The sequence below is a fragment of the Pan troglodytes genome, chromosome 15, assembly GCF_028858775.2.
Source record: "Pan troglodytes isolate AG18354 chromosome 15, NHGRI_mPanTro3-v2.0_pri, whole genome shotgun sequence".
NCBI lineage: Eukaryota > Metazoa > Chordata > Mammalia > Primates > Hominidae > Pan > Pan troglodytes.
The window spans coordinates 47,893,248-47,919,523 of record NC_072413.2 but is presented as its reverse complement, the minus strand read 5'-3'; the positions used below and the strand labels follow the sequence as shown (position 1 = coordinate 47,919,523).

The 26,276-nt window shown below is 43.2% G+C and overlaps 1 protein-coding gene and 1 non-coding gene across 2 annotated transcripts; one reads left to right on the top strand and one right to left on the bottom strand.

Annotated features, from left to right (window-relative positions):
- Window positions 1-401: 401 nt before the first annotated feature.
- Window positions 402-507, top strand: LOC112205411 (U6 spliceosomal RNA). The gene has a single exon (XR_002939378.1). It is a non-coding gene; the product is annotated as a U6 spliceosomal RNA (small nuclear RNA).
- Window positions 508-5,313: 4,806 nt separating this feature from the next.
- Window positions 5,314-8,630, bottom strand: ARF6 (ADP ribosylation factor 6). The gene has a single exon (XM_509935.9). The coding sequence runs from the start codon at window positions 8,628-8,630 to the stop codon at window positions 8,103-8,105; it is 528 nt and encodes a 175-aa protein (XP_509935.2). The 3' UTR covers window positions 5,314-8,102.
- Between the last annotated feature and the right edge of the window lie 17,646 nt (window positions 8,631-26,276).

Here is a 26,276-nt window from a genome sequence, read left to right as displayed (position 1 = left end):
ATTCTATACAAAGCTACTAAATACTCCTAAACACTGTGACTCTCTCCTGCTATCTATCTATCTATATGCACAGAAAGATATGTGTGTATATATATATATTTACATATGTAAAAATTCAGTGGCTCCCATTACACACAAAACAATATCCAAACTACTTGGTAGAGTTCTTGAGGGTTCCTAAATATCTTTTTAAACTTAGACGTTTTGAATCTTACCTCCTTTCGTACCACTCAAAGTCAGATATAGGATTGTAGGTAAAATATAGGATGGCCAGTTAAATTTCAATTTAAGTTTTAGTATATAATTTATATATATAGTATAATTTAATATATAATTTTAGTATATTGCTTGGGATGCACTTGTACTAAAAAAATAGTTTATCTAATTGAAATTTAACTGGGATGCTCACTTCAGCAGCACATATACTAAAATTGGAACAATACAGAGATTACATGGCCCCTGTGCAAGGATGACACAAATTCATGAAGCATTCCATATAAAACTTTTCTTAAAAGAAATCTATATATAAGTATACAAATAATCAGCTGAGTGAAAATTTTAACTTTTCCTATTTTTCACAATGATCTGTCAAATTCACTATCAAGCAGTCAAATTTGATTTTTACAGGGAAAAAAAGTTCCCTAAGTGCCTAATACTGTGTTTTCCACTGTACACAAGAGTGAAATTATACAGGGACTCAAAACTTACTGATGGCCGGGCGCGGTGGCTCACGCCTGTAATCCCAGCACTTTGGGAGGCCGAGGCGGGCGGATCATGAGTTCAGGAGATCGAGACCATACTGGCTAACACGGTGAAACCCCGTCTCTACTGAAAATACAAAAAAATTAGCCGGGCGCGGTGGCGGGCGCCTATAGTCCCAGCTACTCGGGAGGCTGAGGCAGGAGAATGGCCTGAACCCGGGAGGCGGAGCTTGCACTTAGCCGAGATCGCGCCACTGCACTCCAGCCTGGGCGACAAAGCAAGACTCCGTCTCAATAAATAAATAAATAAATCTTATTGATGATAAAATAAGAAAATTATAGGAAATTTACTTAAAGCCAGGTATTTATAAGAAAACATACACCAAAAAGATACTAAGAACATGAGTAAGCACTGGTTCACTTTAGTCACATTCATAGTACAGCAGAGACTACGTGAATCCAAATTCAGGCTCTGCTACTTATTAACATATACCTCTGTATGCCTCAGTTTTTTCAACTATAAAATGAGAGCCCTATCTCCCAAGGTGGCTGTGAGGATTTAGAGAATTAATACCCATTCAATGCTTAGAACAATGCCTGACACATGGCAAACATTCAGTAAATGCTAACTCTTACTATTCTTAGAATATTTCTGAGTTTGATTTCCTTAGGCCTAACTCCAACCTAGGACTTATTCATAAAACTAACTTTTAAAAATAAACACGTGGGCCGGGCGCGGTGGCTCACACCTGTAATCCCAGGACTTTGGGAGGCCAAAGTGGGTGGATCACCTGAGGTCAGGAGTTCGAGGCTAGCCTGCCAACATGGTGAAATTCCATCTCCATTAAAAATACAAAAAAACAAACAAACAAACAAAAAAAACTAACCAGGTGTTGTGGTGCACCTGTGGTCCCAGCTGCTTGGGAGGCTGAAGCAGGAGAATCTCTTCAACCTGGGAGGCGGAGGTTGCAGTGAGCCGAGATCGCGCCACTGCACTCCAGCCTGGGTGACTGAGCGAGACTCCTTCTCAAATAAATAAATAAATAAACACATGGGCAGGCACGGTGGTGGCTCACACCTATAACCCCAGCACTTTGGGAGGCCGAGGCGGGTGGATTGCCTGAGCTCAGGAGTTCGAGAACAGCCAACACGGTGAAACCCCATCGCTACTAAAAATACAAAATTAGCTGGGCGTGGTGGCGCATGCCTGTAATCCCAGCTACACGGGAGGCTGAAGCGGGACAATCACTTGAACCAGAGAGGGGGATGTTGCAGCAAGCTGAGATGGAGCCACTGCACTCCAGCCTGGGCGACAAGAGCGAGACTCCATCTCAAAAATAAATAAATAAATAAATAAAATAAAAAATAAAGACATGCAGAGAAAGCACTTTGGTTTGCCTTATTATAACCAACTTCAAAGATCCAAATTTCTGCTCTACCACAACAATGTTTTTTTTTCCTCTCTCATATGCTATAACCTTCTCAGGCTATTCAGCTGTAATGGAAAACAACTTTTATAATCATAAATAACTAGTTTCACATAGGTCTTTCTATGAACTACAAATGTTTTCATTTTTTTAAAGCTCATCTCTAAATGTCCTCAATAAAATTTACTTCCATAACTTCTGCTAGATTACTTTGTAGTAGTCTAAAATAGTTATAGGTTTCACAACTTTGTAATAGTTTAAATAGTTTAAAATATAGATTTCTCATCCTACTTGTAGAAATTATTTAGTATGATTTAGTATTAATATATAACCCTCTAGGCAAGAAATAATCCATGTGTGAAGCAAATTTTTCTAGTTTATATTGGTTAGAGGAATAATACTGGAAACCAAATATCATGCACCATAAGTTTCCACGTCAATAAAACACTTCCCCTTACAAACTTTCTCCATAAAAATAATAGACTTATGACTTAATTACAGCAAGAGTGGATAAAAAAGCCACAGTTAAACGATGTTATCTGAACCCACACCAAACTAATCTAGGTTATCTGGAAGAAAGGACACGTAACAGAGAATCACATTTAACTTAAATCCAAAGACCAGTAAAACTACCACAAAAATAAAAGAAATATTTAAAATGAAGTGACTCACAGTTTTAAACAACTGTGTTAAAATCAAAACTGAGAAACTACTGATTTCACGCATTTAAACTCATTTAGAAAAACAAAATCCAGGTTAGACTACTCAATAACAAGTCTTAGCTCACTAAATGTATAAAATGTGGAAATTCTATGTCACTGTGCGCTAAATTTTTTTTTTTTTTTTGGGACGGAGTCTCGCTCTGTCACCCAGGCTGGAGTGGCAGTGGCCCGCTCTCGGCTCACTGCAAGCTCCACCTCCCAGGTTCACACCATTCTGCCTCAGCCTCCCGAGTAGCTGGGACTACAGGCACACACCACCTCGCCCGGTTAATTTTTTGTATTTTTAGTAGAGATGGGGTTTCAGTGTTAGCCAGGATGGTCTCAATGTCCTGACCTCGTGATCCGCCCGCCTTGGCCTCCAAAAGTGCTGGGATTACAGGCGTGAGCCACCGCGCCCAGCCTCTGTGTCCTAAAATTTTGATTAGATTCATTTAACAATGGCCTTTCACTTTCAATTGTTCCATTTCCTATAAATTTTGATAATGTTTTAAAAATTGGCTTTACACTCGAGGTCAAATGTTTTTCCTAAGAGCCAGATAGTAAACATTTTAGGCTTTTCAGGCCATATATTGTCTGTCACATATTTGTGGTTTTTTCTTACAAACTTTACAAATCCTTTAAAAATGTAACACCCATTCTAGCACAGTCCCTATAAAAAACAGGCTGCAGCCAGATTTGCCCTTGGCCAGTTTTCCCACCTCTGCTTTACACTATACTATTATCTTTCTGTGACTATGTCAATTATACCAATATTAACATTTCCTCAAGTATCTGCTCAAACATCACCTCAATGAGGTCTTCTCCGAACACACCTACCTGTTCCCTAATATGTGTACATACATAACATATTGTACAATATATAGCATATAACCTAACAGACTTTTACTTATCATCTGATCTTTGTTCTCTGCCCCCAACCCTCCAGGTAAGTTCCATGAATACAGATTTTTTGTTTTTTTTTTTCACTGTCGATCTCCTGCACCTAAACAATGCCAGGCATATTAGTAGGCTCTCAAAAAAAAAACTACCCTCACACTTATAAAACAAAATACTATGGACAAAATATGTATTCTATAACAAATGAAAGATATTCAAGGACAAAACTGACAAATACTTTCATTTTTAAATTCTTTCAAGTAGTCATAAAACATTTCAAATAAAGGGGGAAAAGGTTAAAATTTTTATTTTCCCACAATGTGAGGTTAGTTCTTGCAGTCTAATTCTCTTGAAATTTACCATTACTTCAGTTATATTTAATTGCAAATTTGTTTTAATTCCTAAATCCCGCTCCATTCTTGTTCTGCCTTCTTTGATCTCACCTCTGTGTTCCTTGCCTGTTCAGCTCACTAGTCTAGTCTGGCAACTTTTGTTTGGCAAAGCAACAAGTTGCTTTGCCTCTTCTATGGCTCCATCTCCCAACATTCCATTTTTGTAAACTCTCTAATACTGTAACCTTTACTAATCCTTACCATTTAATTAAAGCAAAAGGCTAGATAATATTGAATATTATACTCCAAATATATTATGTTCAGTGACTAATCACTTAAAAATTTCTTATAATTGCTGTATGTGGTTTTACAAATACAGTTTTTACCTATAAGGAAAGATACAACTTACCTTACTTGTAATCCTGATACATATTGGGCAAGGTATTGAGAAAATAACTTCTGGAATTTTGTAAGCTCCATCACCATTCAGATTATGGCTACTTCTAAGCTTATATTAAAACATAAAAACCCATTCATGGGGAAAATATTTTCTACTGCTAGCACTGAAAAATTGATACTTTGTCACAGTATCTTAACCACAGTACTAAATATGTTAATAAATATTAACATGGGGTTAAATCATACTAGAGATCACATGAAGACATTCTAAAATCACACTATAAAAATTGCTGATATAGGAGGAAAGGCTTACAAGAATGTCTTTCAAACCCTTTTATCCAGCAAGTTATTCATCTTTTACTTTTCTTTCTTCCAACCTTATCCTCTATGATACTATTTTACTTTCTAAATGAATACAGTTTTGCCATTTCGATAGGACAAACAATTTGACCTCTAAAAGAAACTTTGAAATCCAAAAGTCTATAAAGAATTAAGGCCTGAACTTAAGACTTAAGGCCAATTCTTTAGACACAATTCTCTACTTCTAAAAATGCTAAGGTTGTAATTTGGAAAAAACAGCAGAATAAAGACTGCTATGGGACCTCAAATTTTAAAAATTGTTTAACTGTGGTATTCTAAATTATCATACAATCAGATTAAGTTGGTGGAACTAAAACAGGGCGCATTACCTCAAACAGCCAGCATTTACAAGAACCAAATTGATTTTTTTTTCTTACAAAAGTCAGGCAACTTCCAAATTAAGTCACTTTTTACCATATACCCTGGAGAATAACATGGCCCGACACACCACACGTCCCACTTATCTAGTTCAAGCGAGTAACATAACGTGAGAAACTGCACTGTGTAATTCCTTTATTTTCTGCATATTAGTGCTTTACCAACACTACAACCATAAAGAACACAATTCCAAGTACTGTACTTTTTAGTTTGGGGAGATCACAGTCTACAGACTCATTTACTTATATTAAACAAGATTAACCTCATTCAAAACTTACTGCAGTTTATAAATTCACATAAATACAGAAATGGATGCAATTAAACAACTTCAGGATCTTATTTTTAAAATTCTTAGATAATTTTTTCTGCAGGCTATAATTACCTGCTCCAGTCACCAATGGTTATTGTTCAATTTAACTACATCAATTATAAACCTCTTCTATCCTTAAAGAAAATTTTAAGTGAAAATTACAATTTCTTACCAAAAGGTTTAGGGTTTTCCAAATTTCAAATATTTGCTTCCCCCTCCCCCCTTTCCAGTCAAACATTTCAAATAAACTAAAAATAACCACATCTCACCTGCAACATTCAATAATAGCAATCACTTGATGTATAAAATTTTAACTATGCCCCCAGTTATTTTAAGACACAAAAAAATGGCTGCCTACCAATCTGTCTTCACAAGTTAGAAATACTACATTTAAGATTTAACATGAGGGTTTCAAGTTTCCTCCAGTTTAGGCATTTATACCTTTGTGCTTGTTTTGTTTCAGGATGTTACTATAGCATTGATATTGGATAACCCATATTTATATACTTTAAAATGCAATCATTTGAAACACTAAAAATTACATTTATGGTGGAGCTTTGGAAATTTTAGAAAGCAACCAGTGTTCTTAGATGTGTTTATCAGCCTCATTTCTAGAGCTCTTTCTACTAAAGTGAAACTGAGAACTTCGTACTTTAGTTGTATCTTGAAATCAAAAAAATCCCTCTGCACCAACAGGAGCCTACATGAGAATACCCTTTTGCATCTGCTTTAAGTAAAATGTTTGTCAAGAGTTTTACTTTGAATAGTTCATTTTTTTATAGTCTTACACTTCTCATACATCTTTGGTAAAAGCTCCATTATACAATATGGCCAAAGTGTGAAGGACCAATACTGTCCAACTATACCATGATATCCCGCTCAATTTTAGTTTTCAGACACCCTCATCAACAAAACCCACTCCACCTTTTCCTGTATACTGCCTTTGCAGTCTACATTTCTGAAATTCCCTATTTAATTCCTTGAGGATCACTAAAATTAATCCTTAAGGCTATATAGGAACCAGATGCTGCTTTACAATTCTGCATCAAGCATTAACATTTGGTTCAAAATATTATCATAGTGGTCGCAATCCAGTTACTGGTCCTAACCAGCTAACCAAGTAATCTTGTTAGGATCTGGATATCACCAGCGAGCACACTGCTTACACATGAAAAAAATAAGTTTACATTCATTGTCATCTGTAGGTTCTTTCTCTTCATCCTACGTCCCCTTTAATAGTCATCCCTCAAGTCTACACATCATTCATTCATCACACTTCCTTCCTTAAAGGAGACAGTGTACTATTGAACCAACAGGATATCTTTTTTATTATTTGCATGAGTTAATCCTACAAACAAAATTAAATACCTCTTTTATAAAACATCTTTTCCAGTGTTCTAATTGATGGAGATGCGGATCACTCATCTATAAAAAATGACTTACAGCTTCAGCTTAATCAGTTGCTATAATGTGAAAACAGGAATGTGTATTTTTTTCAACTAGGTAAAAGGTGCATATAATTTGAATTGTTAAATGTTTTATTAATGAACAAAGTAAACCTTTTAGTAATTTTTAAATTACTGGTCTTAGGTGTTTGAAACAAGGTAAAAGTATACATTCCAGTTTTGCCCAAAAGTCATTTAAAATATCTACAAATTATTTAATCTGCGTGTGGTAACACCATTATTGCTCCAATTTCTGGAAAGAGTCTATTTTCAAAGTTTAAAAAAGAGGAAAAACAGCAAAGTGGCTAACTTTGCAGTAGAAAGAAAAAGTGTCCTTCATGGGTTACACTTTCATATTTTTATGCAGCATTAAGTTATCTACGTTATGGGGAACTTGGGTTTTATTCCTACTCATGCATGATGTATGTTTCAGAACTTACTTGCTGACATTTCAGAGAACTTCTTACATTACCTGTTTAACATACTGAGGTGCAACTGGAACATATTACAATATTACTCATTATTTGCCACTGTGGGCTAAGTTTACTATACTGGTCTTAGATATAAAAGGTCACATTTGAAATTACTAAGTTAGAACTCATAAGGAAGGGGGGGGAAGGCCTTAAATATAAAAGACAAACGGCAGTTTGATTAAGCAATAATTTTCAGTTTACTAGATGAAACAGACTTGCAACATAGTCTGCATGAATGCAAAATAAGCCATCTACAGCAAGTGATAAGGAAACTGGGCAAAAAAGGAAAAAAGCATACATAGGAAAATGAAAGATTCTCTCGAAATAAAAAAAATCAAACTATTATTACAAAGGACTTTACCAAGAACTGCTGTGTTTCCCCCATCCCATCTGCTGGAAGTCAACAAGAGGATCTAACAACTTTGTGTTCATGTCAAATGTCAGATCAGAGCATCCTAACGCAAAGCCAACAAAAAAAAAAAAAAAAAAAGGAAAAAGAAAGGGAAACAAACAAAAGAGAAAACCCCCAAGCCCCCTCCCCGCCAAACTGTAGAACAGTAACTCCAGAGTTCAAATTCAAAAGAAGAGAAAGTGGCAATTGAAAGAGGTGATGGTGGCGATAATCCTATGAATGGGTTTTTGATTTCTCTCCTTCCAGGGGATGGGTGGAGAATGCTCATTAAGATTTGTAGTTAGAGGTTAACCATGTGAGCCCCTCATAGAGTCCGTCCCCTGAGGTGGCACAGGAGGGCTGCACATACCAGTTCCTGTCCCGAATCCGGGTCAGGCCCAGTTTCTCCTGGATCTCGTGGGGTTTCATGGCATCGGGCAGGTCCTGCTTGTTGGCGAAGATGAGGATTATGGCGTCCCTCATCTCCCGGTCATTGATAATGCGGTGCAGCTCCTGGCGAGCCTCATCGATGCGGTCGCGGTCGGCGCAGTCCACTACGAAGATGAGACCTTGGGTCCCAGTGTAGTAATGCCGCCAGAGCGGCCGGATCTTGTCCTGGCCGCCCACATCCCATACGTTGAACTTGACATTTTTGTAAGTCACCGTCTCCACGTTGAAACCCACAGTGGGAATGGTGGTCACCGACTGGCCCAGCTTCAACTTGTACAGGATTGTTGTCTTGCCGGCCGCGTCCAGGCCCAACATGAGGATCCGCATTTCCTTGTTCCCGAAGATTTTGGATAGCACCTTCCCCATCGCGTCGGAGGAGCCGGGGCCGGGGGCATTCAGGTGTCCCGGGTCCCCTCAGCCAACAACGCCGCCGCCGCCGCGAAACCGAAACGAAGCCTCCCGGCCGCGAGAGCGCCTTTGCGGCCTGCGTGGGAGTTGCCTCCTAAGGGCAGAGGCCCAGGCCCGCCGCTCACTCGGGCATCACCGACCGCACAACTTGATTTCTCCAGTCGCCGCCGCCACCCGGGCCCTGAGACTGCGCTGGGAGCCGCCGCCCTGCTGAGGCGCGGCCCGGCCCGGAACTGCCCTTCCCCCCGCAGGCGCCGCGCGAGCGCCGCCGCGGTTCCCGCTCCTCCGCCTTCCTCTCACCGCGAGGGAGACTGCAGCCCTCCGGCCCGCCCGCCGGCCTGCGAGCACTGGGCTCCCCACCGACCCAGGACACCCGAGAGGCAGCGCGGCTCCGGGGCCCCGTCAGGTCATGGATCCTCGCGGGAACTCGGTGCGCTGCCTGCAGAGAAACAGAGAGGGAGAGGGGAGTTACTGCCAGAGCTCCACAAAGGAGCGAAGACCGAGGTGGCCCGCCTTTCCAGCTCGGTCCAAGGGGTTACCTCCAGCCGCCGCCCCGAGCGCGGGCTCCCTCCGGCCTCCAACTCCTCCTCCCAGTTCTGCCGCCGCCGCTGCCGGAAAAGGCGCCGAGGAAACCGCCTCACTTCCCCTCCCGACCACGCAAGCGCAGCAGAGGCCGACCGTTCGGACAAGAGCGACCTCTGTAAGGAGAGCGGCCCGCGCGCCTAGCGTCATGGGCGCCACGCGCCGGAGGGGCGGGGCTACGGCGCCTCGGAGGGCTCGCAGGTGCGGCCGGCCCAGAGCCCTCGAACCTCGGACTCTGACCCGCGCCTACCTGTGGCTCTTCTAACGTCTCCTTCCCTGCTTTTCTCTTTTGCGCTCTGCCCTCCCCTGCCCACCCGAACCAAGGGAGCAGATCTACTGGGGGGCCCTACAGGGTGGGGCCCACGGGCAGCCCGCTGTCTCCACGAACCGAGCTGCCTCCAGGCCTGTTCCCAGACCTCGGTGCCCGCCAGATGCTCTGCGAGTTCCCTCCGCCCGCCCCAGCCTTCCCGCACCCTCCGCGCTCCCTGAACGTCCCAGGGAAGCTCTTTTCGCTTTTTTTTTTTTTCCCCCTTTTTCGCAACCCCTTCTTGGCTTCCTTTATCCCTTGAATTTTGTATGTTTCCTGAAAGACACGTGGGAGGCCAGTGTCTCGTGTGGAATCTGCCAGTCAGTGCAGCGCTTTCCCGGAGTTGAGTTTACTCTGCAGCTCTTTTGAATGTTTGAGCCCTGTCTGCCTATAGGTCTCGTCAAGACCAGCCCATGTTTCTTAAAAACTGCAGTATTATGAAGAGTTCCTGTGCCTTGCCGCGTTTTCACCTTTTTAGAATGCGACATCTGTTCATCTTTAAAATATCATTTTATCTCATACGGTTAGTAGTAGCTTCTTAACTACTACCCATTCTTAACTTTAAGAAGCATAGAATTTAGAATATAGAACGACCGCTTGTATGGCCTGGATCTGGGCACTTAACCTTACTAAGTTTATCTCGTGTAAACTGACCTTGCTAACTCACGTGAGGCTTAAATAATACAATGTGGAAGACTTCAGGGCACATTTTTGGTTTTTTGGTTTTTGTTTGTTTCTTGAGACGGAGTCTCACTCTGTCGCCCAGGCTGGAGTCCAGTTGCACAATCTCGGCTCACTGCAGCCTCCTCATCCTAGGTTCAAGCAGTTCTTCTGACTTAGCCTCCGGAGCAGCTGGAATTAGGTCGCCCACCACCACGCCCGGCTAATTTTTGTATTTTTAGTAGAGACGGGGTTTCACCATGTTGGCCAGGCTGGTCTCGAAGTCCTGAGCTCAGGTGATCCACCCGCCTCGGCCCCCCAAAGTGCTGGGATTACAGGCGTGAGCCACTGCGCCCTGCCAAGGACACATTTTTGTATCAAATGGTTAATGATAAAATTAGACTTAAAATAACGTGAAACCTTCAAATATCAAGGGGAGAAAAACAGGAAATGGGTATCTTTGTTTAAAAAGCAAGATGCTATAAACAGCATATGGTAACATACTGTTTTTATTAAACAAATTTAAAATATTAGATAATGGTAGATAGGTTATATGATAACCTTATAAACGTCATTTCAGTCGGAAATAAACTTATTAAACATTAATATTCTAACAATTATTTCATTTACTTTCCATTTACCTTAAGATGAAGCACTGTCATAAAACTGAAAAGCTTAGGAGTCTGAAGATTGGGGTTCAAGTGTCATCCCCAACCCCACCTCTCTATTTTTGGGACAAGGTCTCGCTCTGTCACCAAGGCTGCAGTGCAGTGGTGCGATGTCAGCTCACTGCAGCTTCAGCCTCCTAGGCTCAAGAGATCCTCCCACCTCAGCCTCACCAGTATCTGGGACTAAAGGCGTGCGCCACCACGCCTGACTAATTTCTCTATTTTTTGTAGAGACAGGTTTTGCCATGTTGGCCAGACTGGTCTGGAACTCCTGGCCCCAAGTGATCTGCCCGCCTCGGCCTCCCAAAGTGCTGGCATTACAGGCAAGAGCCACCGCGCCTAGCCCTTTTTTAATTTTTATCTAGACACCTGGGTTATGTTTTTGTGTTTTGTGTTTTTGTTTTTTGTTTTTGAGACAGAGCCTTGCTGTGTTGCCCAGGTTGAAGTGCAGTGGCTCGGTCTCGGTCTCGACTCACTGCAACCTCTGCCTCCCGGTTCAAGCAATTCTCCTGCCTCAGCCTCCCGAGTACCTGAGACTACAGACATGCACCACCACGCCGGGCCAATTTTTGTATTTTTAGTAGAGACAGGGTTTCACCGTATTGGCCAGGCTGGTCTCGAACTCAACCTCAAGCCGCAAGTGATGCGCAGGCCTCGGCCTCCCAAAGCGCTGGGATTAGAAGCGTGAGCCACCAGGCCTGGCCTGGGTTATGTCTTAAATTTTAAACAGATGAATGCTCCAACAGCTAAGTATAGAAAAATCTTCTCTACTTTTTGACTCAAAGCCTGTAAATGAAGAGATTTCTGGAATTTACACGCAAAACAGGCTTCCCTAGAGAATGCCATTTCATAATTTTTAATCTCTTCAACAACAACTTATGTTTATAATATTCCTGACTAAAACAGTATAAATAAAATACTATAATTTTTATTCATTTATTTATCATTATTTTTTGTAGACACAGGACTTCACTGTAACCCAGGCTGGTCTCAAACTCCTGGACTCAAGCAGTCCTCCTGCTTCAGCCTCCGAAAGTGCTGGAATTACAGGCCTAAGCCACTGTACCCAGCCAATACTATATCTCATAAGAAATATGTTTACTTGTAAAAAATGGCTTAGACCTAATGTTTTTTTGTTGTTGTTGTTTTTCTTTGAGACGGAGTCTTTCTTGGTCGCCCAGGCTGGAGTTCAGTGGCGCAATCTGGACCCACTGCAACCTCCATCTCCCGGGCTCACGTGATTATCCTGCTTCAGCCTCCTGAGCAGCTGGGACTACAGGCATGTGCCACCAAGCCCAGCTAATTTTTGTATTTTTAGTAGAGACAGGGTTTCACCATATTGGCCACGCTGGTCTTGAACTCCTGATCTCGTGATCCACCCGCCTTGGCCTCCCAAAGTGCTGGGATCACAGGCGTGAGCCACCGCGCCCAGCCCTCTGTTTTTAAATTGGAATTAATGTATTCTCTAACAATAGTACCACACACTGTTTACCCTAATTTCTGAATTCTTATAACTCTTAAAAATCGCTCATTTCATAAGACCCTGTCAGGTATTTCTTTTTATCCCATCAAGTACCAAGGATGACTCTGACCATATGACAAAGGTGGTCTGACCATGCACTTGTTTGATGATGATTTTATCCCTTTTATCATTCGAAACCCTTAGGTCAGACTTACCCAGAATTGAACACTATTTTAAAGAAGGGATAAATCCTGGGAAATCTATTAGCAGTAGAAATAAAGTGTAAATAAAAAGTTATAAGAAAGTGTATCTTTAGAAAAATTGCTAATCCTGCCAGGCATAGTGATTCATGTCTGTAATCCCAGCTATGCATGAGGCTGAGGCAGGAGGATCCCTTGAGGCCAGTAGTTCAAGGTCAGCCTGGGCAACATAGCGAGACCCAATCTCTGCCAAAAAAAATTTTTTTAATTAGGTCTCAAAAACAAATAAATAAATATAAATAAATAAAAACAGAGCCGGGTGCGGTGGCTCACGCCTGTAATCCCAACACTTTGGGAGGCCAAGGTGGGCAGATCACGAAGTCAGGAGATCGAGACCATCCTGGCTAACACGGTGAAACCCCATCTCTACTAAAAATACAAAAAAAAAAAAAAAAGAAATTAGCTGGGCATGGTTGCAGGCTCCTGTAATCCCAGCTACTCGGGAGGCTGAGGCAGGAGAATGTCGTGAACCCGGGAGGCGGAGCTTGCAGTGAGCCGAGATCGCGCCATTGCACTCCAGCCTGGGTGACAGACCGAGACTCCATCTCAAAAAATAATAACAGGCCAGGCGTGGTGGCTCACTCCTCTAATCCCAGCACTTTGGGAGGCCGAGGTGGGCGGATCACCTGAGGTCGGGAGTTCGAGACCATCCTGACCAACGTACAGGAACCCCATCTCTCCTAAAAATACAAAATTAGCTGGGCATGGTGGCACATGCCTGTAATCCCAGCTACTCAGGAGGCTGAGGCAGGAGAATCACTGGAACCCAGGAGGCGGAGGTTGCAGTGAGCCGAGATCACACCACTGTACTCCACCCTGGGTAACAAGAGCGAAACTCTGTCTCAAAAATAATAATAACTTTAGATGCTACATAGTGCTGTTTCAAAGAGAGAATAAATGAATTAATAAAAAATGAATGAGGAAGAGAAAGAAAAGAAACAAGAAGAAAGGAAGAAAAGGAAGGAAGGAAAAGAAGAGAGTTGTATTGAAAAGTAGAGCTTGGCAGTGTTGTAAACGATATCTTAATCCAAAACCCAGATTTAGGTTGGAAAGATAAAATTCCTTAGAAAATTATAACCAGGTAGGTTCATGTGAAATTTCCTGCTCCGTATCCTCTTTTTAAATTTTACTTTATAAACACACATAGTATATATACCAAGAACAAACAATGGAGCAGCTTCTATGCTGTTCAGAACCTTTGAACCATCAGCATATAATTGTCTGTAGTAGCTCCTACTTTAAGATACAGTTTTGAGCACAATGACCAAGATTTATGAGTGTGGAAATGGTTGTAAAATCCTAGGTAAATGTTACAACAATTTTACAAGGACTAAGCCGGACACAATTTATGAGTTTGTTTCCATTTCAAGTAAGAAAGATTTATCTTCCAGTAGAGTTAGAAAGAGACTCTGTCTCAAAAATAAAAATAAAATCGATTATATGTCCACAAATAATAGTCAAATAGCATAACCTGCTGAGTTAAAGACTGGCTTCAGGCCAGGTGTGGTGGCTCACACCTGTAATCCCAGCACTTTGGGAGGCCATGGCAGGTGGATCACCTGAGGTCAGGAGTTTCAGACCAGCCTGGCCAACATGGTGAAACCCTGTCTCTACTAAAAATACAAAAATTAGCTGGGTGTGGTGGTGCGTGCCTGTAATCCCAGCTACACAGGAGGCTGAGGCAGGAGAATCGCTTGAACCCAGGAGGTGGAGATTGCAGTGAGCTGAAATCACGCCACTGCACTCCGCTCCAGCCTGGGTGACAGAGTGAGACTCCATCTAAAAAAAAAAAAGACTGGCTTCAGAAGTAACATTACAGTTTCTTAAACCTGGGTCATTGGGGGCTATGCCCCTCTCCGGTGAATTAGGGCAAGAGTTCCTCCGCTGTCTCACTATGGGATGAAGGTCAACTACCCTGTGTGCCGACTTTCCAAATTAACTGAATTAATGCCAGAAAAGGAAAGTCTAGAGCCTTTGAAGCAGTTTCATTTCCAAATGTAAAAATGGGTCTTTCTGCTGCTTATTATATCTTTTTAACATTACAGGAAAAACAAATCGTGAATTCAGTGTACTTACATAGTTATGTTAGAAGGCTGACCTGGAACATCATAACAATTTTGATGTGGATAAATCTTTAACAGTATATCAAAGATTCTAGGAGTAGAGCAAGTTACTCAGTGTGTTTAACACTCTTAGGATGTGTTTAACACTCTTAGGATGTCTTTAGAAACTGCCGCCCCCATCCACAGGAATACAGGAGTAGACTCCTAGCAGTTCTGGATTTTCTGTGGGATTCCTCAGCATGTACATCTCTGGCCGTACCAACTGGACCACAGGTAGACTCATTATCCTAATTGGCTATTTGGATTTTTTTTTTTTTTTTTGAGACAGGGTCTTACTCTGTTGCCCAGGCTGGAGTGCAATGGCACAATCTCGGCTCACTGCAGCCTCCACCTCCTGGATTCGAGCAATTCTCATGCCTCAACCTCCCGAGTAGGTGGGATTACAGGCACGTGCCACCACGCCTGGCTGATTTTTGTAATTTTGGTAAAGATGGGGTTTCACCATGTTAGCCAGGATGGTCTCGAACTCCTGGCCTCCAGTGATCCACCTGCGTTGGCCTCCCAAAGTGCTGGGATTACAGGTGTGAGCCACCATGCCCAGCCTGGATTTTTATTCCTAAGAATTTAGAATCAGATCTGAAGAAATACTGTGCCAGTTCATCTTTTCCCAGAGGATGCATCTTACTAACTAGAGACTGTGTCACAGCCATATTCCTGTTTTGAGTACGGGGAGGCAGACAGAGGTTAGTTTTCAGGGAGAAAGAAAGAAGCAGATGTGTGGAGAAAGCAGAGATGAAGCAGAGACTATTCCTGACACTCCAGGCCCTTACTAGGGTCTGTCTGCATACCAATCACTGAGTTTCATGAAACACCCTAGTTTTGGGGGTTTTTTTTGTTTTGTTTTGTTTTTTGAGACAGTCTCACTTTGTGGCCCAATTGGAGTGCAGTGGAGCGATCTTGGCTCCACTGCAACTTCCGCCTCCCGTGGTTCAAGCGATTCTTGTGGTTCAAGCGATTCTTGTGGTTCAAGCGATTCTCGTGGTTCAAGAGATTCTTGTGCCTCAGCCTCCCGAATAGCTGGGACTATAGACGCGTGCCACCACGCCCGGCTAATTTTTGTATTTTCAGTAGAGATGGGTTTTTGTCATATTGGCCAGGTTGGTCTTGAATTCCTGCCCTCAGGTGATCTACCCACCTCTGCCTCCCGAAGTGCTAGGATTACAGGCATGGGCCACCGTGCCTGGCCACATTACTTTTCTTTTTGCTAAAGCAGGCTCTAATTGGCTTCTGTTACATATAAACAAAGGCAATAGTTTTACAAAACATGTCAAGAAAAAGCAATGTGCAAGCAAAACAAAATTTTAAAGTAAATGCATCAAAGTCATAGATGTTAATGCTTCAAGAGAATTATATGTATATGACCACCATTAGAATTAAAGGGGCAGGGTGGGCTATTGATAAATCTAATTCAGTTTATAAAGAGCACTGAAGTCCTGGAATTTTTTTTTTTTTTTTTTTGAGACAGTGTCTGGCTGTGTCATCCCGGCTGGAGTGCAGTGGCACAGTCGGCTCACTGCAGCCTCTGCTTCCCAGGCTCAAAAGCTGAAGAGGTCCTCCCACTTTAGCCTCCCGAGTAGCTTGGAGTACAGAAGTCAGCTGCCACATCTGGCTAATCTTTGTGTTTTTTGCAGAGACGGGGTTTCACCATGTTGCCCAGGCTGGTCTGGAACTCCTGAGCTCAAGCAATCCACCCACCTTGGCCTCCCAAATTGCTAGGATTACAGGGGGATTACAAGTGTGAGCCACCACTCCCAGCCTGACCTGGCCTTTTGACCTGTGCTTGAATTGCTTTATAGAGCTCTTAGAATAATTTAATGTATTCCTCATACCATAACAATAGTTGTCTTAATGTGGGAATAGAAAAAAAAAATCAGAGTCACTGGAGTTTTTCAGCCAGTATCATTTGCCCTAAACAAAAGGTAAGCATAAAATTAATACAATAGAATTCACTTTCAGGGAGATAGAGTAGGCATACTTTTTCCAATTCTTTTTCTAAGTACAACTAAAAACCCGAGGCATTACAAATACAAGAAGCATAAGAAGACTTTGACAGCTGGCGAGAAGGAGGCAGGCTGGCTAGCGACCTGGAAACCCAAGGAATGACTTAGTGGTAAGTTTCTTGCTGCTTTTTTGTCCTTATATCTTCCAAACCTGGAACTTAAGAAGTTGAAACCTTGAAATATGAAAGAAGCTCCAAGAGAAGCCTTCTCTCTTTAGCCAAATGATGAGGAAAGTGCAGGAAGACAGACAGCCAAAGGACCAGAAGAAAGCCTAGAAAGGCAGAAAACTTTTAGAAAATAACCATGTCAGCCAAACACCAAAGAAAAATCTGTAGCCCCACTTCCACCAATGGTAATAAAGGCCAGGTGGAGAGCTATCAACCTAAAGGGAAAAAAACTGAGGCAATCTTAATATAAGTAGAGAGTTTAGTTGGGCCAAGTCTGAGGACTGCAAACGAGGAGTGTAGATCCAAGTTGCTCTGAATATACTCTAATTAGCAGTCATTACAAATGTGTTTCTCTTTCTTTCTTTCTTTTCTTTTTTTTTTTTTTTTTTTTCCTGAGACGGAGTCTCACTCTGTCGCTCAGGCTGGAGTGCAGTGGCTGGATCTCGGCCCACTGCAACCTCTGCCTCCTGCCTCAGCCTGCCGAGTAGCTGAGACTACAGGCATGCGCCACCACACCTGGCTACTTTCTTTTGTATTTTTAGTTGAGATGGAGTTTCACTATGTTGGCCAGACTGGTCTCAAACTCCTGATCTCCAGCGATCCACCTACCTCGGCCTCCCAAAGCGCTGGGATTACAGGCATGAGCCACCGTGCCCGGCCACAAGTGTATTTCTAAAGGAAATAGGCAGTTCCTAGATTGTTTACCAAGAATTTACATTAAAATAACTTAAGCTATTGATTGTTCGTTGTATCACAAGTTCCAGGAACATGAAGACAATGGGTGAGGCAGCTAGTCCGGAACAAAATACTAGTCAGGAGCAATTGCCCCCAGCCTGGAGTGGTGGCTCAGTTGAGCTCAGGAGTTCGAGACTTGGGCAACATGGTGAAACCCCATCTTTACAAAATACAAAAATTTAGCTGGGTGTGGTGGCGCATGCCTGTAGTCCCAGCTCCTCAGGAGGCTAAAGTGGGAGGACTGCCTGAGCCCAGGAAGTTGAGGCTGCAGTGAACAGATATTGTGCCACTGCTCTCCAGCCTGAGCGACACTCAAAAAAAAAAAAATGCCCCCAGACATAAGTGGGGAGGTGCCTGAAGGCCCATACTCATGTCTCTGGGCCTGATAAGTTTTACATACCTCACAGAGCTCAGACTGTTCGTAGCTGTCTTTCTTTTCTTAGAGCCTAGGCATCCGCACTTGCCAGGCTCTTAATGAGGTGCCCCAATCTCTTGTCCCCTCACCAAGTTGAGTAGGGAACAGGGTTGTCCATCCCCACCAGGTGATAATGAGCCCCACCTAAATTCTTGGTGTCAATGGAGATCACTTGGGGAACCTGGATTTCTACCTTCCTTTGGTAGTAGGAGGCATCGTACCCCTCCCTGCTGGGGTGGATCAGAGGAGGCCTACTGGAAAGTCAGGATTTTCACTATAAGGAGTCCAGTTCCCTCTCCCACCACTGCTTCCTTCTGATATTGTGATATATTAATAAGAGATCTATATTTGATTTTTGGTCCCAGTTTCTTGCACAAAACTTCTGAGACCCTTGGAATTTCCTGACTGATAGATGTGAGGGGAACATCTTTTGTTATTCATCACGTTAGCTAAAAATGAAATCCTAAGCCCTGCAACTGACTGAATGAACCACCTCTTGGCCAAGAGGACCCCAAAGAAACCTTAAAAACTGAGTTCCCAGCTATAATGAGATAGGAGGTCAGACATGCCTCTTTGTACCCCCTCCCTGTTGCAGTTTAGACACAACTGACCAGCATTGATGTTAAAATAGAGATCATAAGATTGACAAAACAGGTTGGGCACAGAGCCTCATGTCTGTAATCCCAATACTTTGAGAGCCCGAGGTGAAGGATTGCTTGAGTCCAGGAGTTAGAGACCAGCCTGTGTAACTGCCCAATGGGTTCACCTTGCCCACTGTTTAGGCAGAGCCGATTTATCAAGACAGGGGAATGGCAATAGAGAAAGTTATTCATGCAGAGCCAGCTGTGCTGGAGACCAGAGTTTTATTGTTATTCAAATCAGTCTCCCGGAGCATTCAGGGATCAGAGTAGGATTTTTGTTGTTTTGTTTTTCGTTTTTTTTGAGAGGTAGTCTCACTCTGTTGCCCAGGCTGGAGTGCAGTGGTGCGATCTCACTGCAACCTCAGCCTCCCAGCAAGGGAGGCAAGCGATTCTCCTGCCTCAGCTTCTCGAGTAACTGGGATTACAGGGGTGCCATCACGCCAGACTAATTTTTGTATTTTTAGTAGAGGTGGGTTTTTGCCATGTTGGCCAGGCTGGTCTCAAATTGATCCGCCCACCTCTGCCTCCCAGAGTGCTGGGATTACAGACGTGAGCCACCCCACTGAGCCCAGGATCGGAGTTTTTAAGGACAACTTGGTGGGTGAGGGGGCAGCCAGTGAGTCAAGAGTGCTGATTGGTCAAGTAGGAGATGAAATGGAAGGGAGTTGAAGCTTTCCTCTTGCGCTGAGTCAGTTCCTGGGTGGGGGCAACAAGATCACATGAGTCAATGTATCAGTCTGGGTGGTGCCAGTTGATCCATCAAGTTCAGAGTTTGCAAAATATCTCAAGCACTGATCTGAATCTTTACAATAGTGATGTTAGCCCCAGGAGCAATTTGGGAAGGGTCAGAATCTTATCGCCTCCAGCTGCATGACTCCTAAACCATAATTTTTAATCTTTTGGATAGTTTGTTAGTCCCACAAAGGCAGCCTAGTCTCCAGGCAAGAAAGGGGTTTGTTTTGGGAAAGGGCTGTTATCATCTTTGCTTTAAACCATAAACTAAAAACTAAGTGCCTCCCAAAGTTACTTTGGCCTACGCCCAGGAATGAACAAGGACAGATAGGAGATTAGAAGCAAGTTGGAGTTGGTTAGGTTCAGATCTCTTTCCCTGTGTCAGTTCCAATTTTGCCATGGGGTTTCACTTGAACACCACAGGGAGACCACCCTCCCACCCTCCGCATCTACAAAAGTAAAATAAAATAAAATTAGCTGGTCATGGTGGTGCACACCTGTGGTACCAACTACTTGGAAGGGTGAGGTGGAGGATCACTTGAGCCTGGAGTTCGAGGCTGCAGTGAGCCATGATTGTGCCCTGGCCCTCCAGCCTGGGTAACAGAGCAAGACCCTGTCTCAAAAAGACTGACAGAAGGGCACAGTAGCTCACGGCTGTAATCCCAACACTTTGGGAGGCCGAGGCGGGCAGATCACCTGAGGTCGGGAGTTTGAGACCAGCCTGACCAATATGGAGAAACCCCGTCTCTACTAAAAATACAAAATTAGCCACGTGTGGTGGCACATGCCTGTAATCCCAGCTACACAAGAGGCTGAGGCAGGAGAATGACTTGAACCTGGGAGGCGGAGGTTGTGGTGAGCCAAGATCGCGCCATTGCACTCCAGCCTGGGCAAAAGAGCGAAGCTCCATCTCAAAAAAAAAAGACTGACAGAACAGATTATCTTTATGGTAATAAGATACAAATTATAAACAGGATCTAAGGCCATGCCAGGCAAGCGTTAAGCCTTGCACTCCTACCCTTAAAGAATAAGCTATGTCCTAACCACCACAAGGTTTTTCTTTTTCTCTAGCAGCTAAATAAGCACTGGCCTTGAGATAAACAATGTTGAAGCAGTTGCAGCTTACAACCACCAGATGCTGACCAACTGACTTTGTTCCATAAGCCATAACTACAGCTCTGATTGGACAAGAGATTGATTTCAGTAACTTTCTCCTGATAAGAAGACCACTGACCAAGGACTGGGTCTAGCCAGTTTACGTAGACTGCGTGCTTAAAAGTCCTTTGGTGTCCTGAAAAGACCTCTGATGAATAGGGCCTAACCGTAATACATTTAAATGTTGAGTCTCCACCCCAAGGTGAACATAGTTCATAAGTAACATGCATGTTTATTCAACATGCATGCACCAGGACCACCTTCATGAATATTCATAGCTCCTCCTCTAGCCTGTTAAATATATATGTTTAGCCAACTCCTTCAGCATAAAGCTCCTACCCCAGCCCCTCCTCCTTTGAAATGCCTGTTTCCAGGTCTCTACTGGAGGCTGCGCTTCCCAGCCTCTGGGATGGCCACCTTGCAGGCTGTAACACTTTACAAGAAATAAAGTCTCCACTTCTAAATTTATAAATCTTGTGATTTTTTTTTTAAGTTAACAGTAATAAGCCCGTTTAACCATTCCTGAATTTATGCTAATGAGGTAACTCTTAGAGGATAGGGGTTAGTTGCCAGAGGAACCAACCCTGGATAGAATGTTCAGTCCCACACCTTGAACTCCAGGGAAGGGAGAGGATCTTAGTTACCAATGGCCACTGACTTAATTAATCATGCCTACATAATAGAACCTCCATAAAATCCCTAACCGACAAGGTTTGGAGAGGTTCTGGGTTGGTGAACACACTGAGGTGCTAGAAGGGTGGCACCTCTAGCAAGGGCCTGGAACCCTCATACAGCCCATCCATTCCTATACCTTGCCCAATGTATCTCTTTCTTTGTTTTTGTTTTTGTTTTTTGTTTTTTGAGACAGTCTCACTGTGTTGCCCAGGCTGGTCTCAAACTCCTGGACTCAAGCAATCTACCTACTACCACTTCTCAAAGTGCTGGAATTACAAACGTGAGCCACTGTGCCTGGCCCCAATCCATCTCTTTCATTTGGCTCTTCCTGAATAGTATTCATTATAATAAACGGGTAATTGCAAGTAAAGTGCTTTCCTGAGTTCCTCGAGCCATCCAGCAAATTATCAAGCCCCAGGAGGGAGTCATGGGAGCCCCTGATTTATAGCCAGTGGGTCAGAAGTACAAGTCACAACTTGGAATTTGAGACTGACTTCTGAACTGGGATAGTCTTGTGAGACTGAACCCTTAACCTGTGTGGTCTGTGCTAATTCTGGGTAGTTACTGTCATAATTGTAGTACACCCGACTGGGATCTAGAGAGCTGGAGAATTGCTTACTGTGAGGGAAAACTCCACACATTTGGTGTCAGAAGTTTCATGAGTGTACAGGAAAACAATTTTTTTCTTCTTCTTTTTTTTTTTTTTTTTGAGACAGAGTTTCACTCTTTTGCCCAGGCTGGAGTGAAGTGGTGCCACCTAGGCTTACTGCAACCTCCGCCACCCCCCAGGTTCAAGCGAGTCTCCTGCCTCACCCTGCCTAGTAGCTGGGATTATAGGCGACTGCCACCACACCCGGCTAATTTTTTGTATTTTTTGTAGAGACGGAGGTTTCGCCACGTTGGCCAGGCTGGTCTCAAACTCCCGACCTCAGGTGATCCACCCACCTTGGCCTCCCAAAGTGCTAGTATTACAGGCGTGAGCCACTGCGCCCCACTGGAAAACAGTTTTTTTTCTTTTACTCCCTCACCCCCAATACCAGCCTCCCTTGTGGTATAGAGTCAGTGAAAACCCCATGGGGAGCATAATGTACTCTTACGCTTTCCAGCCAGGGAGCTATCACTGGAGGCCTAGTGGGGAGCGAGTACTCCCACCCTCACCTTGTAGTAACAAGGAGCCACTCCTAGGTTGTCAACAGAGGCCAAATGAGGAACCTGGACATCTGCCCCCATCTGGCAGTAACAAGGTAGTGCTCCTCTTTCCTTGCTGGTGTTAGAGGAGGCCAGCTAAAACAGAAGTTTAAGTAAGATCCAGCTGGGTGCAGTGGCCGGGTGGGGTGGGTCACACCTGTAATCACAGCACTTTGGGAGGCTGAGGCGCTGCAGATCACCTGAGGTCAGGAGTTCAAGACCAGCCTGGCCAACATGGTGAAACCCCATCTCTACAAAAAGTACAAAAAATTAGCTGGGCATGGTGGCGTGCACCTGTAGTCGTAGCTACTCCAGAGGCTGTGGCGGGAGAATCACATGAACCCAGGAGGCAGAGGTTGCAGTGAGCCGAGATCATGCCACTGCACTCCAGCCTGGGCAACAGAGCGAGACTCTGTCTCAAAAAAAAAAAAAAAAAAAAGAGAAAAAGAAAAAAGTCGGGTATGGTGGTACAGGTTTGTGATCCCAGCTATTTGGGAGGCTGAGGCATGAGCATGAGGATCGCTTGACCCCAGGAGGCAGAGGTTGAAGTGAGCCGAGATGGCGACACAGTGAGACTCCATCTCAATAAATAAATAAGATTCATTGCTTAACAATGGGGAATCTTAATTAAAAATTAAAATTAGGCCGGGTGGGATGGCTCACAGCTACAATCCCAGCAGTTTGGGAGGCCAAGTCGGGTGGATCACTTGAGGTCAGGTGGTCGAGACCAGCCTGGCCAACATGGTGAAATCCTATCTCTGCTAAAAATATAAAAATTAGTTGGGTGTGGTGGCATGCACCTGTAATCCCAGCTACTTGGGAGGCTGAGGCAGGATAATAGCTTGAACTCGGGAGGCAGAGGTTTAGTGAGCCGAGATCCTGCCACTGCACTCCAGCCTGGGCAACAGAGGGAGATTCCATCTTAAAATAAATAAATTAATTAATTAATTAATTAAATTAAAAATAAATAACATCCAGAGTCTTATAACATAATACTCAAAATATTCAGGTCACCACCAAAAATCACTCTTCATAACAATATATCAAATTGAATGAAAAAAGACAATAAATGTCAGCATCAAGATGAAAAAGATGTTAGAATAATATGACAAAGTTTTTACTACAGCCAGCGTAAAAAATGCTTTAATTAGCAATTATGAACACACTTGAAACAATTAAAAAAATAGTCTCAGCAAAGAAATAGAAAGTCTCAGCAGAGATAAAGAAGATATAAAGAAGGGCTGGGCACAGTGACTCACACCTGTAATCCCAGCACTTTGGGAGGCCGAGGCAGGAGGATCATTTGAGGCAAGGAGTTTGAGACCAGCCCAGACAACATAGTGAGACCCCCATCTCCACAATTTTTTTTTAATTTTTAAATTCTTCTTGAGACAGAGTCTTGCTCTGTTGCCCAGGCTGGAGTGCAGTGGCATAATCTCGGCTCACTGCAGCCTCCACCTCCTGGGTTCAAGCAATTCTCCTGCCTTAGCCTCCTGAGTAACTGGAATTACAGGCATGCGCCACCAGGCCCGACTAATTTTTGTATTTTTAGTAGAGATGGGGTTTCACCATATTGGCCAGGCTGGTCTTGAACTCCTGACCTCAGGTGATCCACCCGTCTCAGCCCCCCAAAGTGCTGGGATTACAGGCGTGAGCCACTGCACCTGGCTCCATCTCTACAATTTTTTAAAAAATAGCTAAAAGAAGTTGGAATTTCTCTAAACAGAAAGGAAAGGATTTTTTTTAAAAAAAGGAATGTTGGTACATCAGGAAGCAAGAAAGAACATGGTAAGCAAAAATATGGGTAAATGCAATAGATTTTTCTTCTCCTCTTGAGTTTTCTAAATTATGTTTGATGATTGAAGTAAAAGTTATAACTCTCCAATGTAGTTCTAAATGTATGTAGAGGGCATAGTAAAGACAATTATTGCTCAAGTCCTTGCTCATAAAGAAAAAAGAAAAGGGCTGTGTGCGGTGACTCATGCCTGTAACCCCAGCACTTTGGGAGGCCAAGGCGGGTGGATCACCTGAGGTCGAGAGTTCGAGACCAGCCTGACCAACGTGGAGAAACCCCGTCTCTACTAAAAATACAAAATTAGCCAGTTGTGGTGGCGCATGCCTGTAATCCCAGCTACTTGGGAGGCTGAGGCAGGAGAATTGCTTGAACCCAGGAGGCGGAGGTTGTGGTGAGCCGAGATTGCACCATTGCACTTCAGCCTGGGCAACAAGAGCGAAACTCCATCTCAAAAATAAATAAATAAATAAATAAGACAATTATAAGCAGAGAAGAATAAAAGAACATAAATATCAGCAAAAACTGAGGACTGAAAGACAACATATCACATATCTTATTATCAAGTGCCCATGGAACATATACCAAAATAGACCATACCCTGGGCCATAAAACAAACCTCAACAAATATATAAAGAATTGAAGTGGGGCCGGGCACGGTGGCTCACACCTGTAATCTCAGCACTTTGGGAGGCTGAGGCGGGTGGATTTCCTGAGGTCAGGAATTCAAGACCAGCCTGGCCAATATAGTGAATCCCAGTCTCTACTAAAAATACAAGAAATTCGCTGGGCGTGGTGGCAGCTGCCTGCCTGTAATCCCAGCTACTAGGGAGGCTGAGGCAGGAGAATTGCTTGAACCCAGGAGGCGGATGTTGCAGTGAGCCGAGATCACGCCATTGCACTCCAGCCTGGGCAACAAGAGCGAAAATCCATCTCAAAAAAAGTGAAACTCCATCTCAAAAAAAAAAAAAAGAAATGATACAGAGTATGTTCTCCAGCTACAATGGACTCAAAGTAGAAATCAATAACAGAAAGGTAGCAGGGAAGTCTCTAAACACTTGGAAAATAAACAACATGCTTCTGAATAATCCATGGGCCAAAAAGTAAGTCTCAGGGAAATGAAAATACATTGAAATAAATGAAAATGAAAATACAGGCCAGGTGCGGTGGCTCATGCCTATAATCCCAGAACTTTGGGAGGCCAAGGCGGGAGGATCTGTTGAGCCCAGGAGTTCAAGACCAGCCTGGGCAACATAGTGAGACCCCATCTCTTTAAAAAAAAAAAAAGCCAGGCTTGGTGGTGCTTGCCTGTAGTCCCAGCTACTCAGGAGGCTGAGGCAGGAGGGTCACTTCAGCCCTGGGGTGACAGGTGGCAGCTAGCCATGATCACGTCACTGAACTCCAGCCTGGGCAACAGGTCAAGACCTTGTCTCAAAAAATAGAAAAAGAAAAAAAAAAGAAAAAGATGAAAATACAACATATCAGGCTGAGGCAGGAGGATTGCTTGAAGCTAGGAGTTTGAGACCAACCTGGGTGACAAGGTGAGACCCTACCTCTATGAAAAAAAAAAAAAAGAAAATACAGTATATCATAATTATAAGGACACAGCTAACGTACTGCTTAGAGAGAAATTTATAGCACTAAATGCGCACATTAGAAGAGGAAAACTCACAAACTAATATTCTAAACTCCCATCTCAAGAACCTACTTTAAAAAGAGCAAAATAAATCCAAAGCAATAAAAGGAAAGAAATAATAAGAGTAGAAATCAATAAAATCGAGAAGAGAAAAACAATAGAGAAAATCAATGAGAAAAAGAGCTTGTTCTTTGAAAATATCAGTTAAAGCAACAACTGCTATCACGACTAAAAAGAAAAAAAGAAAGAAGACATAAATTACCAATAACAGAAGTGAAACATGAGATATCACTATAGACCCTGCAGATATCAAAATAATAACAGAATGCTACAAAGAACTGCGTACACATACACTTGACAATGCACGTGAAAAGACCAATTTCTCAAAAGCGCAAAGTACCCCAAC